The following is a 15723-nucleotide window of genomic DNA, read 5'->3' on the forward strand; positions in this document are numbered from 1 at the left end:
ATTTTCATCCTCATTATCATGATCATTATCCTATTACTTTCACAATCAAGTTTAGTAATAAAAACAACCAATTTGTTAGTAGTAAAGAAAAAAATTTCCAAATTTGTGATCACTTTTTTTGTCATTTCAAACAATCAACAGTTAAATTGTTCCTAATTGTGATTTACCTTTACAATTTTGTGTTACAAGTGAATGTTATTATTATCATTATCTTGATTACGGTCCATCTCTTAATTGTTTCGTCTAAAAGTTTAATCTTATTTCTGGATAAACAGTTAACCGGACAAAGAATTAAATTTGTTAAATAATAACAAATAACGGAAAATGAAAGGTTACTTTATATTGTTAATCACGATTACAATTGTTATCATCAATCTAATCAATGGTTACAATTGTTCATCGTCCGGTGATAATAAATTTAACAACAACAACAATCGGAAAAGTTTATTATTCAACAGTGAAAGTAAATTGTTACAATTACTTCGTACTTACAGTGTTAATCAACCTAAAGCATCACCTCGACAATTAGATTTCCTTGCTGACCCTTCACTTTTGGTCACTATTTTACATTCATTGGAAATCGCCTATTGGTCATTACCATTGGGATTTGTTTTAATGCCACTAATTAACTTCTTCCGGGTTCCTAATAAGAGACGAATGTCATTATCATCTGTATTATCACCTTCATCTCCTAGATCATCATCTTCATCATTGACACAACCTTTATCATCATTGTTACAATCAACTGATTTGAATGAATCTAAATTGAATGATATGTTGATCAGATTTAATGATGTAATTAAACGATTGTCTCAATCATCATCATCAAATGTTTGGTCATCAAAATTATCCTCATCAAGTCCATCATTAAATTTACCTGAGACTAAATCATCAACAATTAACTCTAATCAAAAGGGAGAGTTAATTTCACATTTAAGGAATAATTTTACTAGATGAATTTAAATCATTACGATCAATTGATCAGCCATTTTTTTTTGTTCGTTACCAATTTATAAATCAATTAATCATATCAAACTAATAATTTTGTTTTCCTATCAAAAAAAAACAATCAAAAGGGATCAGAAAATTAACTAACAATCAACTAATTGTGTGGAAAAACAAAAATCAAATGTCCAAACTTTATGATTACGAATCGAATCGAATCAAAAACCATTGAAACAATTAACTTTCCAATTGTTTTAAACTGAGAAAACAAATTTCAAACACCAAGTTATTGATTAACATAATCAGTTAATTGTTATAAAATAAAATCTAATTTAATAACTGTTGAAAACAAACTTTCAATTTTCACTGTTATGGTAATTTGAAAAGCGTTTGAAAAACTTTTACTTTAAATTGTTCACTTGATTTAGTAGTTAAATTGTTTAATAATAATCAATGAACCACCAAGATGATTAAGATGATGATTAAGATGATAATGATTCGTGAAAGTTGATAATAATAATACACTAATCAACTTTCGTGTTAACCTAATTTCACTCGGACCAGTTTCCATTTTTAAGACTGACCCCTAAAAGCGCATTCAAAAAAGGACCTGACATACATATGATATTAACTATTGGCTTCTAAAAGTGAATGATGTTGATGATTAAATTGTTGTCTATTAAAAATTAAACTTTTTTTTCGTCCAAAAAAACCTTAATCATCAGAATTAACATTTAAAATAAGAACCCAATTAAATGGTGAACAATTTAACTCGATTGTCTAAACTTTTTTTCCCTTGTTGTTCAAATTATTTAATTGATAATAAAAAATTAACATCTAATTTTCATCAATTGATTTGTTATTGATTTGAAAATTTATTTAATTGTGACCATTTTATTATTAGTGTTGTTGTTGTTGTTGTTTGAAAGTTTAATTGTAATTAGTTGATTATGAATTAATGGTAATACAGTTGAATGGACTTTTGGTTTTATCGTTATTATATTTTTAATGGTTGATAATTTATTCAACTTTATCACAATCAAAGTAAATTGTTAATTATCATTCATTTATATCATTAAATTTGGTTGAATCATCACCGGTAATTAATTGATTGTTGATGGTGATCATCAATTGATTAACCTTTAACTTCATTGGTGTGGTTCATGGATCGTTGCTGATTTGGTTAATTGTTACCTTCATTTTTGACACAATTATGGTTCATTTGATCAGTGGAAAAGTAAAACTTTTAATTGTTTATAATTAAAGAAACCAAAATGATCCATGTTTATGAGAAGCCCAGATTTCTTGGTCGATTTTAATTGTTCCCGATGATTCGGGCTTGAAAAATACTCCCATTAATGGTGCAATAAATTTCTGTTGACAATTAAGTTAAACAATTAAGAGAATTCATTCAATTTACTTAATCAAGGGACTTAATTACTTACACCATGGACTCCAGGAGCATCCATATAACCAATGTCTTCCTTGGCCGGTGATCGATATCTTTATGTTGGTGGAAAGTTAATTGTTACATTGACTTGGAATAATTAATTGATTGTTTCGAAGTTCTTACTTTTTCAATGATATCAACGGTTCCTTCATGAAAGTACCTTTATCTGGATTAATTGTTGTGATTCTACAACGAATACATTTAAGTAATTGCTGCCATTCAGCTGATTGTTCTGATCCCATTTTAATTTTTTCCCAATTATCCTCATCGAAAGAATCAGATTCGACTACAATATTTGGCCTGAAGTTCACATAGGTCACTTTTTCATCGGCATTTTCAATCCATTCATTCAAAGTGTCAACTGATTTAGTGTTAATTATATGACAAGTTGCTGTATCTTGATACATAATCTAAATACAACCAATCAGAAATTAATAAAATGTAACAATTTAAGAAGGTAAATTGTTCACCTTTATCTTTGCATCTTTATCCAACTGTCCATCTCGATACAACTGAGATGGTCGATGTTTTTGTTTATTAGTAAATCTTATTAATCTAATTTCTGGTTTATCCAAATAATTAGAGAAAAATTGAGAAAATTCTGATCCACAATTAACTCCACAAACATCATCACCCCAAACGCTAAATTAATTATAAATAGTAATCAAGACAATCAAAACAATTAAGATAATTAAGATAATTAAAAGATGTACTTACTTTGTTTCAATTATCTCTTCATTATTTTGATAATCATCTTCAAGAATTGAGATTCTTATTGAATCAGATCCATCGGGTCTTGTAACAATTAAATATGGATAATCTAATTCAACAATTAACTTGACTAAACTTGGTTCTTGTCTTTGAGTAATCATAACATTTTTCCGATTCACTAACATGAAAGCTCTGGATGATAACATGGAGATTAATTCATTAGAATACAATTAATATTAAAAGTTAATTGTAAAAGTGTAAGAGACAATTAAACTTACCTATCCAATAATGATTTCCAATAAATTTGTTGATCATTATAATCCAATGAGTCCAATTGAATTGGTTTTAATGATTTAATTGGATAAATAAACAATTTCTTAACAATACCAACCTTTTTAAATTGTTTCAATCTTTTTTTCATCAATTGATTAACAATAATTGTCACACCAATTAAACCAAATCCCGATAGAATCACTGATTTAATTACATTCTCATTGGGATTCATATTCAGTTGATATAAATATTAATTAAAAACATAACCAAGTTTAAATTATTAAATTGTATTATTAAATTAGTCTAAGGAAATGATTAATTAAACGTTGTTACTTGATGAAAACATTTGATGTTGATTGCAATCTAATTGTGTCGTTAATTATAAGTCTTGAAGAGGTTTTTATCAAGCAATTTATTATGAGATAATTTCCATACAGTTAATTCAGTTATTTTCAACTATCATAATCATAACAATTAAGATTGTGTAATGAATATAAAAATATTCTAAATGAAATTAAATGTTAATTGTACACAAGATTCAGTTGATTGTTTAACTAGAATAAATTAAACAGAATCTTAATTCACTTATCAATCACTTGATGAAGATTTTGAAAAAGTTTAATTGTTTATAATTAAAGAAACCAAAATAGTCCATGTTTGTGAGAAGCCCAAATTTCTTGATCGATTTTAATTGTTCCCGATGATTCGGGCTTGAAAAACACTCCCATTAGAGGTGCTGTTTTCCTCTGTTAATGATTAAGACAATTAACAGAAAAATTAGATTATTTAAATTACGATTAACAATTGAGTTTTGACCACTCACCCCGTTGGAATCAGTTCCATTTGCATAGCCAATATCGCGCTTTGAAAGTGGCCCGTGGACACTTTGGATGAAGAATCAATCGAAAAGCGAATTAGTTGAAGTTTGAATAACAACAATTAGTTGATTGTTTACCTCTTTAGAGTTGATAGTGGCTCTTTCATGAATTGACCTTTCTCAATGTTAACAGTGGTCACTCGACATCGAACACACTTAAGTAATTGTTGCCATTCAGCTGATTGTTCCGAGCCGATTTTGATTTTTTCCCAGTTTTCTTCATCGAAAGGATCAGATTCAATCAGAATATTCGGCCTGAAGTTCATGAAGGTCACTTTTTCCTCGACATTCGTAATCCATTCATTCAGTGTATCAACTGATTTACTGTTAATTATCAAACAAGTTGCCGCATCTTGATACATTATCTAGTTAATTATACAGCCAATAGAATCAAAATTCAATTGTTACGATCAACAATCAGTTATGAATTACCTTTGTGTTTTCATCTTTACCCAATTGTCCATCTCGATATATTTCTGATGGTCGATGTTGTTGTTTATTAGTAAATCTTATTAATTTAATTTCTGGTTTATCCAAATAATTAGAGAAAAATTGAGAAAATTCTGGTCCACAATTAACTCCACAAACATCATCACCCCAAACACTAAATTAATTATAAATAGTAATCAAGACAATCAAAACAATTAAGATAATTAAAAGATGTACTTACTTTGTTTCAATTATCTCTTCATTATTTTGATAATCATCTTCAAGAATTGAGATTCTTATTGAATCAGATCCATCGGGTCTTGTAACAATTAAATATGGATAATCTAATTCAACAATTAACTTAACTAAACTTGGTTCTTGTCTTTGAGTAATCATAACATTTTTCCGATTCACTAACATGAAAGCTCTGAATGATAACATGGAGATTAATTCATTAGAATACAATTAATATTAAAAGTTAATTGTAAAAGTGTAAGAGACAATTAAACTTACCTATCCAATAATGATTTCCAATAAATTTGTTGATCATTATAATCCAATGAGTCCAATTGAATTGGTTTTAATGATTTAATTGGATAAATAAACAATTTCTTAACAATACCAACCTTTTTAAATTGTTTCAATCTTTTTTCATCAATTGATTAACAATAATTGTCACACCAATTAAACCAAATCCCGATAGAATCACTGATTTGATTAAATACTCATTAGAATTCATATTATTACCACTTTTAATTTTGATCACGAGTTTTAAGGTTAATTGTTTACTGTATTGAAGTTACAATTGTGATGAAGTATAAAAATCAAATCTGATTTAATTATCAATGTTTACAATTAAGAAAAGGGTATTAGTAATTGATACAAATCTTTGGTAAAGTGAACACATTTAAATTGTGATATCATCTCTTAAATCTTGATTAATTGCCAAGGATACAATCAATTGCTTCTCTAAATTGTTAACAGTTAAAAAAATCTATGGTAACATTGAGAAATGATCAGTTGATTGTTACAATTTATGAGAAGCCAAAACAGAATCACCAATTTTAATTGTTCCATTTTTTTCTGGGTTTACATGGATTCCCATTAATGGTGAATGATAACCAGAATCTTCACCCATTGGGTTACGGTATCTACATGGAAACAATTAACAATTAACAATTAGTTCATTATTGGAAATGGTTAACCATTTAATTAAACAATTAACTGGAAACTTACTTTTTCAATGTAATCATTGGTTCCTTCATGAAAGTACCATCATCGATATTAATTGTTGTCATCACACATCGAGTACATTTTTTTAATTGTTGCCATTTAGTTTTTCCAATGATTAACTTTTCCCAATTATCTTCATCAAATGATTGAGCTTCAATCAATATATTGGGTCGGAAATTAAGATAACTAATTGATCCCTCAGTTAGAAGTTGATTTAAAGTTTCAACTGATTTATCGTTGATGATTAAAACCGGAGCTTGATCTTGATACATAATCTATTCAATTGTAAACAATTAACATCGGGTTTCATCTTGTTGATTGTTACACTTACTTTAATTGTTGGATCTTTAGTTATCTTATAATTGGAATAGACTTGAGCTGGACGATGGTCAATTAGATCTTTATCAAATCTCAATAATCGGACATTTAGTTTACCAAGATAATTAGAGAAAAATTTACTAATTTCTGGTCCACAATCAATTCCTTCAACTTTATCATCCCAAACTCTTTAACAATTAAGAAACAATTAGAGTTAAGGTAATTGAGGAAAGATCGTTGTTTAAATTGCTTACTTGGTTTCGACAATTTCTAAATTATTAATTGTGTTCTTGTCAATTGTTAATGGTATTGTTATTGAATCTCCATCAGGTGAGGTTACCTTAATTGTTTCATTGTTGTCAATTAATTGTAAATCCAAAAGGACTAATTTAGGTTGAGCTCTTTGAGTGATGAAAATATTTTTACAATTAACAAGGAGAAATGATCTGTAATAAGATTTAATTGTTATTAGAAATATATAGTTGATTAATTGGTTGATTGTTACAAACCTGTCTCTTAATTGATTACAATAAAGTCCTTCGTTAGGTTTGACAATTACTTGATCACATTCAATTGGTTTTAATGATTTAATTGGGTAAATTAAAAGTTTTTTAACAACACCAACAGGAATAAATGGTTTAGTTAATTTCTTTGAACGTAATTTACTAATTATGTAAACGATTGATGTTCCAACTAATCCAATTGTAACCGTCGTAACAATTACTTTAATCATAGATGAGTTGATTTCCATTGTCAAATTGATTTCTCTCTGTTGATTGAAATGTAACATTAATTAGATATCGAAAAACAATTTAAAGGTTAATTAAAAACAGAGACAATTGGAAACTTACCTAATTTACTGTTTAATTGTTGAAAATCAATTTTTGTCTTTAATACAAAAGCCAAATTGACTATTTAATTAACTTAATTTACTTTGGAATCTCCTTAGTTGGTTATATAAGAGAAAAACTTAATTAATTTGCCTCTTCAACAATCAACTTAATCGCAATTAAAGATTACACATTTTTACCCTTAGATTGTAATGTAAACACAACAATTAAGCTTACATATTTTCAAGAGTTAAGGTGAATAACCAAATCAACTGATTGTGATTAACTGATTGGCTCTAAATTAATGAATTTTGAAAATTTAAATTTCTCTCTCTGATTGATTTTAGTTTAAGAAGTTACCAGTTATGTCCAAGTCTCTGGTAACAATCAGCTAACAATTAGATTAGATTTTAATCACAGTAATTGAGAGGAGGAAAAATAGACACAAAGGTTGATTAACTTTTCTATTTCGACGAGAGAATAACAATTAGATTTAATGGAAAAGAAAGTTACTCTTTCATTTACTTTTTCTTTTTACACGAAAAAAGATGATGACCTCCGAATATGTTAACTAGTTGTGGTCATTTAGTTAACATTGGAAAAGTAAAATTCTAAACAATTTAAGTTAATTGTGGTTAAGAAAATGAAAAGAAAGAGGAGAACAAGTAAAACAAGTTTATTCACTTTCACCTTAGAAACAAAAAATCAAATTAAGGAAAAGTCGAAATTCACTGGCTCCATCTGTTGGTTAACAATCGAAAATAGAAAATAAATTCTGCCAATTTGTATGTTTGTTGATTCGCAATTAATATTATACAAAATATAATTATTATGCCAAAATTTTCCAAAGTTAATTTTCTTTTCTGGTTAATTTGATTGAAATTGGATAATATGCTTAATAAAGACTAGTGATGATGAAGATGATTATGGGAATTTATGATGATGATGATGATGATGATAATTATTGTAATTCCTAATTGATTGTGATCATATACACAAATCAAGAGTGTTTCTTGTCAATTGGATTATTATCATGATGATTTTTGGTAATTGAACCATTTTTAATTATTTGTGCATCGTCATTTGTTTCAACTTGTGTGGTACCAAATTTGTGTGGCCTTTTAACTCTGGCAAAAGGTCCAACCGATGGATCAATAATATATTGATAGATAACTTTAACCCAAGAGGTATGATGATGTAGATGATTATAAAATTCTGGTGCAATTTGACGTACCAAAGGTAATTTAGAACCAGGTATTGAAGGGAAATCATGATGTTCAACATGATATCCAACATTAAAGGTAAGATAATTAAGTATACCATAATAAGAGCATGTTTCAGGTATGAAAAATTTTCCACCATTTTGAGTGACAGAAGATGTTTCATCCATTTTAACTTTCTCCCGGTCAAACATGATATAATGTTCAGAGATAAAGTGACCAGCAACCGGATGTAAACCCATTGAAATTATATTGGCCAGAATAAGGTAGAAAACAAGATGCCAACCACAAGTTAATCCGATAATTATATCAAAGGTAAGTTGAAAGGCAAGATTAATGAATTCGTGAGATGTTGGCTGCTTTGGATGGACGAAAAGAGGTCTCATTGTGTAGAAAAAGGGTTGTAACATGACCCAGATGACCTTTAGAAAGGTTGTTGTAAAGAAACGAGCCTCAAATTTAGAGGGTATATCGGTGTCAAGAATATCATCTCCCTGGTATCTATGGTGTTCAAGGTGATACTTTTTAAAGGAAACTGACATTGGAACACCAAGTGGTAGGTTGGCAATCATTCCGAAAATCCTGTTGGCCAGTACACGATTAGGTCCAAATGCTTGGGAATGAGCAATCTCATGAACGGCAAGCATAAGTGCATGATTAATTGTTCCAGTGATAAAATAACATAATGGAAATAAAATTAGCCAAGAGGTAACATTACGTAAAAGTATCACAGTAATTATTTGTATCATCACAAGTGACAAAACGATCCATTTAAAATTGGGATCAACTTTCATTAGATTTTTAATTTGCGGATATTTAGCAAGGATAAGCTTTCGCCGAGTAGCATGAGGTTCATCACTTCCAACCCATTCATAGTTATCACGAGAGACTTTAGCACCCATAGTAGTTGTTTTTTGGTCTTTAATTTGGTGTTTTACAAGATGGAAGAAATAAATTTAAATTCTAAAAAGAGAAAACAAATAAAGAAGAAAACAAATTAGATAAACATGAAAATATTGAATGATCGTTGAGATTGAACAAAGAAAAGGTCATAAGCTCAACAAGTGAAAGATTTTATTAGCTATGAGAAAGAGAAAGACAAGAGGTGAGAAATTTTCTGCTTACATGGTTAGATTAATGCCCTGAGGGAAATGGAAAAGGAAAGAAGATAAGAAGAGTAAAGGATGAGTTTCAATTCCTGAATCTTCTGGATTTTAAGAGAAAATAAGAACAGAATTGAAGGGATCAGAAAAGAGAAAGAGCTGATTCACTATTCTACTAATTATTTCTTGAAATGACTGATCATTAACAAAGATAAATATTAGAGTAACTCGTCATCAGAAAAAAAACTGAGTCGTAATGAATCATTCAAATTACATTATTGATTTAAAGTTATGGAAAAATGGAGACTAAAACAAAGAGAATGAAAAAAAGCTAATCATAAAAGAGAGATTATCGATTGTCATGGAATAAAAAGTAAGAGAATCAGATGAAGACAATGGAAAATCTTGCCCAGTTAATTGTAACACATAATTATGCTGAAGAACAATGAAACAATCAAATCAAGATAATGATGAAATGAGATTTCATGTTCTTAAACAATAAGAAGACATCAAAGGTAAAGAGAAAACATTAATTGACCATAACCAGGAATAAATCAAGTACCAGTCATTTAGAAAGATATAAACTGATTGACTCTCTACTCAAAACCATAATTGATTCTTAATAATCAAGGAAATAGTCCAAACAATTAAGCAAATAGAAAAAAATTAAATAAAAACATCACCAATACTCACTAAAAAATCAGTAACATCAGAAAAATGAATTAACTGCTGACGATGAACAAATAGAGACACTGGTTGCCTCGAATGGAAACCCTCTAATTGTAATCGAATGTTGATATAAAACAATGGAGAAAAATAAATAAACGGATTAATTACGAAATCTAATTAACAATTAAAACAAAGAGAATCTGAATTTTCAACTCAAGAGAAAAATTCAACTTGAACTATTCATAGAACCAGATTTTCTTAAAATTAGTGACATCTATCGATTTATTTGCTAACCGAATTTGAAGAATTCTTTTTGAGAAAGATTAACTTTTTTCGCTCCTAATAATTTTTAATTTAATTAACTTTACCTGTGAATTTAAAATTAAATTTTATGTTATTATTGTTCATTTCATCACAAGGATCAAGTTGATAACAAAATTATGATAGTTCAACAGTTACTTTAGTTGTCTTTGTTACTCTTAAAACTGAGCTATTATTGCGTCTTAATAACTTCAACCATTTTGTTTTTCTTGGTAAGTTTTGTTGATAATTTGATACAACTTTCTTTTCAATTGATTTAAATCGTTTTTTACTTTTGACTAAAAATAACATTTAATTTGGTTAATTGATTTTATGGTTAATTAGTGTTAATTGTGTTTACTTTAATGTAGATTTTAATCACAATTACGATTTGTTACGTTTGTGTTACGCCAATTCATCACCTGTAATCATTTAGACATGTAAATTTGTTGGTTAATCCATCAATTGAATTGGAATTTTGTTCATTCATTTGTTCATTTAATTTATCTTACCAGTGTGTTGGTATCGATCAACGTCAATGGTTAACATGAAGACTTTAATCCTAAATAATCTTGTTTTTCTTTCATGATTTCATGATGAGATGAGATAATGTAAGATATCAATCTTTTTATTGTCGATCAAAGATTACTAACGATTATCACAAATTGTTAATCTAAGATAACCTTCAAAATTACCTGTTGCTATTGAGGATATTTAGAGTTGTAACTTTGAACAGAGAAAAGTTAAATTATTACCTCAATAAATCATCTGGTTGTTTCCATAGAGTCTATGGCATAGACTCATAGAGAATTTCTTTTAACCATTTACCGTCTCTCTCTTTTTCTCTCTAGATGTTTTTTTTGGTTTTCCTTTCGATTAATTGAATCGATTGTTTCAAATTAATCGATCACCATCTTGTATTTACTCTCTGTGGAAATTTGCTCAGTCTAATCATCAAACTTTGCTCTCTCTCTTCACTTGGACTACAATTTCCTTTTTTTCTTGTTGATCCTCTAGTTGAATAACTAATTTTCTGTCGTTGGAATTTTTTCTTCTATTCTGTTTACAATCTTGCTGCTTCCAAATCAATCTAATCATGAACATTAGTAAAGTTTTGATTTCCGATGCTGTTGATAAGGCAGCAGTTGATGTGCTGCTCAAAAGGAATATTGAAGTTGATGTTAAAACTAAATTAACCCCTTCAGAGCTCATCCAAATCATCGGGGTAAGTTTAATGTGCTTTTTTTCACTCTAATTTACCATTAGATTCATCTATTTATAACATTTTCCTCTTCCTTTGTTGACTAACCAGTGTTCATAATTACAAGCTCAATTTCCTCAATTTACTAATTTTATATTTACCAATGTTTGTAATTTAGATTTCTTTTTCATTTTTTTTGTTATTCATTTCGTTTCTAGAATTATGATGCCTTAATTGTTAGATCAGCAACTAGAGTTACCAAGGAAGTAATTGATGCTGGTAAAAAATTGAAAGTAATTGGTCGAGCTGGAGTTGGCGTTGACAATATTGATGTTGAGGCTGCTACTCAAAATCGTGTTCTTGTAATCAAGTTAGTAATTTTAATTGTTTATTTTTGTTAATTAATACACTAGATATAACTAGTTACATATTTACTGTTTTTTTTGTAATCTTCTAAATCCAGTCTATCTATTTATTTTGTACTAGAAATTAAGTGATGCGTTTTACTTTTTCAGCTATTTCTTTGGAATAGTTTATAATGTAACTTTTTTTTAACTCATTTTATTTCTTGTTTAATTTAGTGCACCCGGAGGTAATACTATTGCTGCTGCAGAGCTAACATGTATCATGATTTTGTCATTGGCTCGACCTTTGGTTGCTGCTTGTACCAAACTGAAAACTGGTGCTTGGGACAAGGAATCGTTCAAGGGAAGTGAAGTTATGGGTAAAACTTTGGCGATCATTGGGCTTGGACGAATTGGTCGAGAAGTCGCTCGTCGAATGCAAGCTTTCAACATGCGAACCATTGGATATGATCCTTTTGTTACCCCTGATGTTGCTCGTTCTTTTGGTGTCGAATTCATGGAATTGGAAAAAATTTGGCCTCTCGCTGATTATATCACTTTACATGTCCCCCTTATCGAGTCAACCCGTAATTTGATTAACCCAATCACCTTGTCAAAGTGTAAAAAAGGAGTCATGATAATTAATTGCTGCCGAGGAGGTACAGTTAGTGAAACAGCTCTTGTTGAGGCTCTTAACTCAGGGCAAGCTGGTGGTGCAGGTTTGGATGTCTTTGAAGAGGAACCCTGTAAATTTACTGAACTTTTACAACATCCAAAAGTCATTTGCACTCCTCATCTTGGGGCAAGCACCAAAGAGGCTCAAATTAAAGTGGCTGAAGAAATCAGTCTACAATTTTTGACTCTAATGGATGGTGATTCACTCGCTGTTCCTGGAGCTGTCAATGCCAATCAAATTTCGTAACATCATCGCCAAAATTTACACACACACACAACAACACCAAATTACAGCTATTTTGATACCCTGATATTTAGTGTGTTCGTGTATTTGCAACTTTTTCTTCATAATCATCTGAAGGATAAAACTATGTGTATATCTGAATCATGACAGTTAACTTCATGAGATGATTTTTTCTTTGTTTTTTATGAATATGAGAAAAAAAAGAAACACATCATGTATGGAAATTATGAAATCACAACATTTGAGTTGATTTTTTCTTCTCTTATTCTTTGGAATCAAGTTAACCATAAATACACATGGAGAAACTAAAAGTCTAATAAATAGTCAAAATAATCGAAAGAAATTTAATCGTATTCGTTTGATTACGATGATATCATGGAAACGGTCTGATGAACAACAAAATCTGTTCTTACAATTAATCTGCCATTCGCTCATCATCCAATCAATCAAATGTTATAACGAGAAAACGATGATTTATTTGATTGTTTGCCAAAAGCCTATCAACAGACTCAAGTTAATTCTTAGTTGCGTTAAGATAACTTATCAATTAATATCCAATCAAACAACTTCGGTGATAATTAAGATGATCAGATTATCAAAAAAATGATAAAAAGTTAATGATTATAAAAACAATTAATTTTGATACATAATCACAATTATTGTCAATAGATTAACTTAATTATTATCATTGATTGTTATCATCGATAACAAAATTCATTGGAAAAATTATTCAACAGTCAAATGTTTTTTAATTGTTCCAATGTAATAATTAACAATTCTATCAACTCTAATACCTCAAAGAGAGAAAACAATTGTTTCAAATTACCATCGGAACAATTAAGCTAATCAGCTGAACAGAATTGTATAATTAACCATAATCGATACGCATGTCAACTTGAATTAACAACAATCAACTGATTGTTGTTTAGCCTCATGCAATTAATCAAATCAGATTATCGTCTCGTTTTATATAAACGTTACACCTAATTAATTGTTTTCACAATTAACTCTCAATGCAAACAAACACAATTACTTTTGATTTAAACAAATTTTAATCCAAAATATTAACAAATAATTAAAACATAAATTAAATTAATAAAATCTAACAATCAACAATCATGGATTTAGATGATCCAATGAGCTCAATAGTCTCTGAGGTAAGTTAATGATTATCTTTCCATGTTTGTTTACAATTAACTAATTGTCTTTAATTATTTTTTTTCCAGTTGTATTATGATTTTCCTGTTCCTGGCTATGAATTTAAATGTACAATACCAATGGATCAACAATTAATATCCGATGGAGAGGCAACAATTAAATCTAATGAAAGTGATCAACTTTTGGTACCTTGTTGGACGGATGTTAATTTGATCAAAATGAATTTGATTGTTACAATTTATCAACTAATTACGATTCCTCGATGTCATCGTCACCTAATTCACATGATCAATCACCGTCATCCATGTTATCACCATCAACATTATCTCATTCACTGAATTTATCACAATCAACAACGTGTTTATCACCATCGACCTCTAATGATGATCATCAACCGATCATCATGAAAGACAATCAATCAAATCGAGACATTGAATTGTTACAATTATTTGAATCTTCAGTTTTCAATCGTTTACTTGAAGATAATTTCATCAAAATAAGTCTACAAGACGAAGCCTTGGCGGTGGAAAGTGGCCTGCGACAATTAGAATTGAATAAATACCATGAACTGGCTCGAGTTGTTGATCTATTACATGATAATCGTAATCAATTAATTGACAATCAACAAGAACCAACAGCTAGATTTCAAATCGCTATTGTCCATAAACACACCGAAAAATTGATCAAAGTCGTCAAGAAGATTACATCGTTTTCCAACCTTTGTTTAGATGATCAAATATCGCTACTTAAATCACGATTCATTGATTTGTGTATAATCAAGAGTTTAATTTTCATCGAACCAGAGACTAGAACAATTAAGGTAAACAATTAACAATCGTAACTCTCAACAAACTGATAAAATCTTTCATTTAAATTTCTATTTTATATATCAGAATAATGGACAACAAATCAGCATGGAAAGATGTCATATGATGAATAGCGAACAATTTATCAAATTAACAAGATCAATTAATCCAATTCTTCGTACAGATCCGATAATTAATCTACTAATTCTGTTAATTTGTCTTCTAAATCCAAACATTACCACCAATCTACGGTCAAACTTTGCTGTAAGGTAATTTAATGGTCAATCGAATTGATTTAATATCTCTAATCAATTGGGGAAATGATTGATTCTATTAATTGATTGTTACCTTTTCTAATTGATTAACTATTTAGGAAGGAATATATTTTAACCATTCACTTGGTACAAAAGTATTTACAACTTCGTGGCTTCACAATTAACGAATCTAATTATGAAATTAAGAATCTGATCTGTAATCTCGAAGACTTCCTGATAATGTTCAATGCTAAACAAAAGATCCAAGATGTTGCCAGAAGACATTTAGGTTACACATCTCAATTAATTGCGGAAATGTTGGATATTAATGGTCAACAGCTTAATCCAATTCCTGCTAATCAAAGTGTCAAAACAATTTAACATCAAAATCAGATTATCAAATGTTATTAATCCTCAATCAGTTGGTTACTTCATGTTATCAAAATGTCAATTATATTGTTTAGTTTGTTTTTATTTATGTTGATCAGGTTAATTTTTTATAAAAATTTAGCTAATCAATCCGTTGATTTCTTAGGTGTAACCTAATTAAGCAACTTGATTAAGATCAATTTTTCATCATTTAACTGATTTTAATCTGATTGGATTTAATTTTTTGTTTGTTTTATTTTTCACTAAAACTGATTGTTGATATTGAGGATTAAATTGTATTTGAATAATTTAAG

General features: G+C 29.0%; 6 protein-coding genes and 1 long non-coding RNA gene across 8 annotated transcripts; 2 read left to right on the forward strand and 5 right to left on the reverse strand.

Annotated features, from left to right (window-relative positions):
• Positions 1-1833: 1833 nt before the first annotated feature.
• Positions 1834-3729, reverse strand: LOC128396657 (mitochondrial amidoxime reducing component 2-like). The gene is made up of 6 exons (XM_053357278.1): positions 3385-3729; positions 3113-3298; positions 2866-3037; positions 2519-2805; positions 2391-2448; positions 1834-2319 (listed from the first exon to the last, which is right to left on the reverse strand). Exons 1-6 carry the CDS (start codon positions 3609-3611, stop codon positions 2206-2208), a joined length of 1044 nt encoding a protein of 347 aa, XP_053213253.1. The 5' UTR covers positions 3612-3729; the 3' UTR covers positions 1834-2205.
• A 47-nt stretch (positions 3730-3776) lies between these two features.
• LOC128396656 (molybdenum cofactor sulfurase-like) lies at positions 3777-5424 on the reverse strand. The gene is given in 7 exon segments (XM_053357277.1): positions 3777-4125; positions 4203-4263; positions 4335-4621; positions 4689-4860; positions 4927-5112; positions 5199-5334; positions 5337-5424. Coding segments are annotated over 7 exon segments (1044 nt in total). The 3' UTR covers positions 3777-4011.
• Positions 5425-5496: 72 nt separating this feature from the next.
• Positions 5497-7583, reverse strand: LOC128396660 (mitochondrial amidoxime reducing component 2-like). The gene is made up of 6 exons (XM_053357280.1): positions 7088-7583; positions 6746-7005; positions 6491-6682; positions 6250-6424; positions 5922-6193; positions 5497-5836 (listed from the first exon to the last, which is right to left on the reverse strand). Exons 2-6 carry the CDS (start codon positions 6985-6987, stop codon positions 5713-5715), a joined length of 1005 nt encoding a protein of 334 aa, XP_053213255.1. The 5' UTR covers positions 6988-7005; positions 7088-7583; the 3' UTR covers positions 5497-5712.
• Positions 7584-7726: 143 nt separating this feature from the next.
• LOC128396655 (sphingolipid delta(4)-desaturase DES1-like) lies at positions 7727-10268 on the reverse strand. Of its 2 annotated transcripts, XM_053357276.1 has the most exons (3): positions 10083-10268; positions 9412-9428; positions 7727-9249 (listed from the first exon to the last, which is right to left on the reverse strand). In XM_053357276.1, the coding sequence occupies exon 3, from the start codon at positions 9186-9188 to the stop codon at positions 8067-8069; it is 1122 nt and encodes a 373-aa protein (XP_053213251.1). In that variant the 5' UTR covers positions 9189-9249; positions 9412-9428; positions 10083-10268; the 3' UTR covers positions 7727-8066. The 2 variants fall into 2 exon arrangements, with proteins under 2 accessions (XP_053213251.1, XP_053213250.1); XM_053357275.1 differs by lacking the exon at positions 9412-9428.
• Positions 10269-10426: 158 nt separating this feature from the next.
• On the forward strand, positions 10427-13165 carry LOC128396663 (D-3-phosphoglycerate dehydrogenase-like). The gene is made up of 4 exons (XM_053357284.1): positions 10427-10591; positions 11210-11583; positions 11778-11929; positions 12141-13165. Exons 2-4 carry the CDS (start codon positions 11455-11457, stop codon positions 12823-12825), a joined length of 966 nt encoding a protein of 321 aa, XP_053213259.1. The 5' UTR covers positions 10427-10591; positions 11210-11454; the 3' UTR covers positions 12826-13165.
• Positions 10624-11347, reverse strand: LOC128396668 (uncharacterized). Its single transcript, XR_008326827.1, has 2 exons — positions 10871-11347; positions 10624-10780 (listed from the first exon to the last, which is right to left on the reverse strand). It is a non-coding gene; the product is annotated as an uncharacterized LOC128396668 (long non-coding RNA).
• Positions 13166-13300: 135 nt separating the features above from the next.
• Positions 13301-15720, forward strand: LOC128396661 (nuclear hormone receptor HR96-like). Its single transcript, XM_053357281.1, has 4 exons — positions 13301-13979; positions 14049-14800; positions 14874-15055; positions 15160-15720. The coding sequence occupies exons 2-4, from the start codon at positions 14243-14245 to the stop codon at positions 15419-15421; spliced, it is 1002 nt and encodes a 333-aa protein (XP_053213256.1). The 5' UTR covers positions 13301-13979; positions 14049-14242; the 3' UTR covers positions 15422-15720.
• Positions 15721-15723: the final 3 nt, after the last annotated feature.

The sequence above is a fragment of the Panonychus citri genome, unplaced genomic scaffold, assembly GCF_014898815.1.
Source record: "Panonychus citri isolate SS breed McGregor unplaced genomic scaffold, ASM1489881v1 Contig00023, whole genome shotgun sequence".
Classification (NCBI taxonomy): Eukaryota; Metazoa; Arthropoda; class Arachnida; order Trombidiformes; family Tetranychidae; genus Panonychus; species Panonychus citri.

Coding starts and splice junctions, on each gene's coding strand:
- LOC128396660 (XM_053357280.1), bottom strand. CDS start 6,987: ATGGAAATCAACTCATCTATGATTAAAGTAATTGTTACGACGGTTACA. Junction 6,683..6,745: donor TGTAATCAATTAAGAGACAG/GTTTGTAACAAT, acceptor ATCTTATTACAG/ATCATTTCTCCTTGTTAATT. Junction 6,194..6,249: donor CTAAAGATCCAACAATTAAA/GTAAGTGTAACA, acceptor ACAATTGAATAG/ATTATGTATCAAGATCAAGC.
- LOC128396661 (XM_053357281.1), top strand. CDS start 14,243: ATGTCATCGTCACCTAATTCACATGATCAATCACCGTCATCCATGTTA. Junction 14,801..14,873: donor CAGAGACTAGAACAATTAAG/GTAAACAATTAA, acceptor TTTATATATCAG/AATAATGGACAACAAATCAG. Junction 15,056..15,159: donor CGGTCAAACTTTGCTGTAAG/GTAATTTAATGG, acceptor TTAACTATTTAG/GAAGGAATATATTTTAACCA.
- LOC128396663 (XM_053357284.1), top strand. CDS start 11,455: ATGAACATTAGTAAAGTTTTGATTTCCGATGCTGTTGATAAGGCAGCA. Junction 11,584..11,777: donor AGCTCATCCAAATCATCGGG/GTAAGTTTAATG, acceptor TTTCGTTTCTAG/AATTATGATGCCTTAATTGT. Junction 11,930..12,140: donor AATCGTGTTCTTGTAATCAA/GTTAGTAATTTT, acceptor TGTTTAATTTAG/TGCACCCGGAGGTAATACTA.
- LOC128396657 (XM_053357278.1), bottom strand. CDS start 3,611: ATGAATCCCAATGAGAATGTAATTAAATCAGTGATTCTATCGGGATTT. Junction 3,299..3,384: donor TGGAAATCATTATTGGATAG/GTAAGTTTAATT, acceptor GTTATCATCCAG/AGCTTTCATGTTAGTGAATC. Junction 3,038..3,112: donor GAAGAGATAATTGAAACAAA/GTAAGTACATCT, acceptor TAATTAATTTAG/CGTTTGGGGTGATGATGTTT.
- LOC128396655 (XM_053357275.1), bottom strand. CDS start 9,188: ATGGGTGCTAAAGTCTCTCGTGATAACTATGAATGGGTTGGAAGTGAT.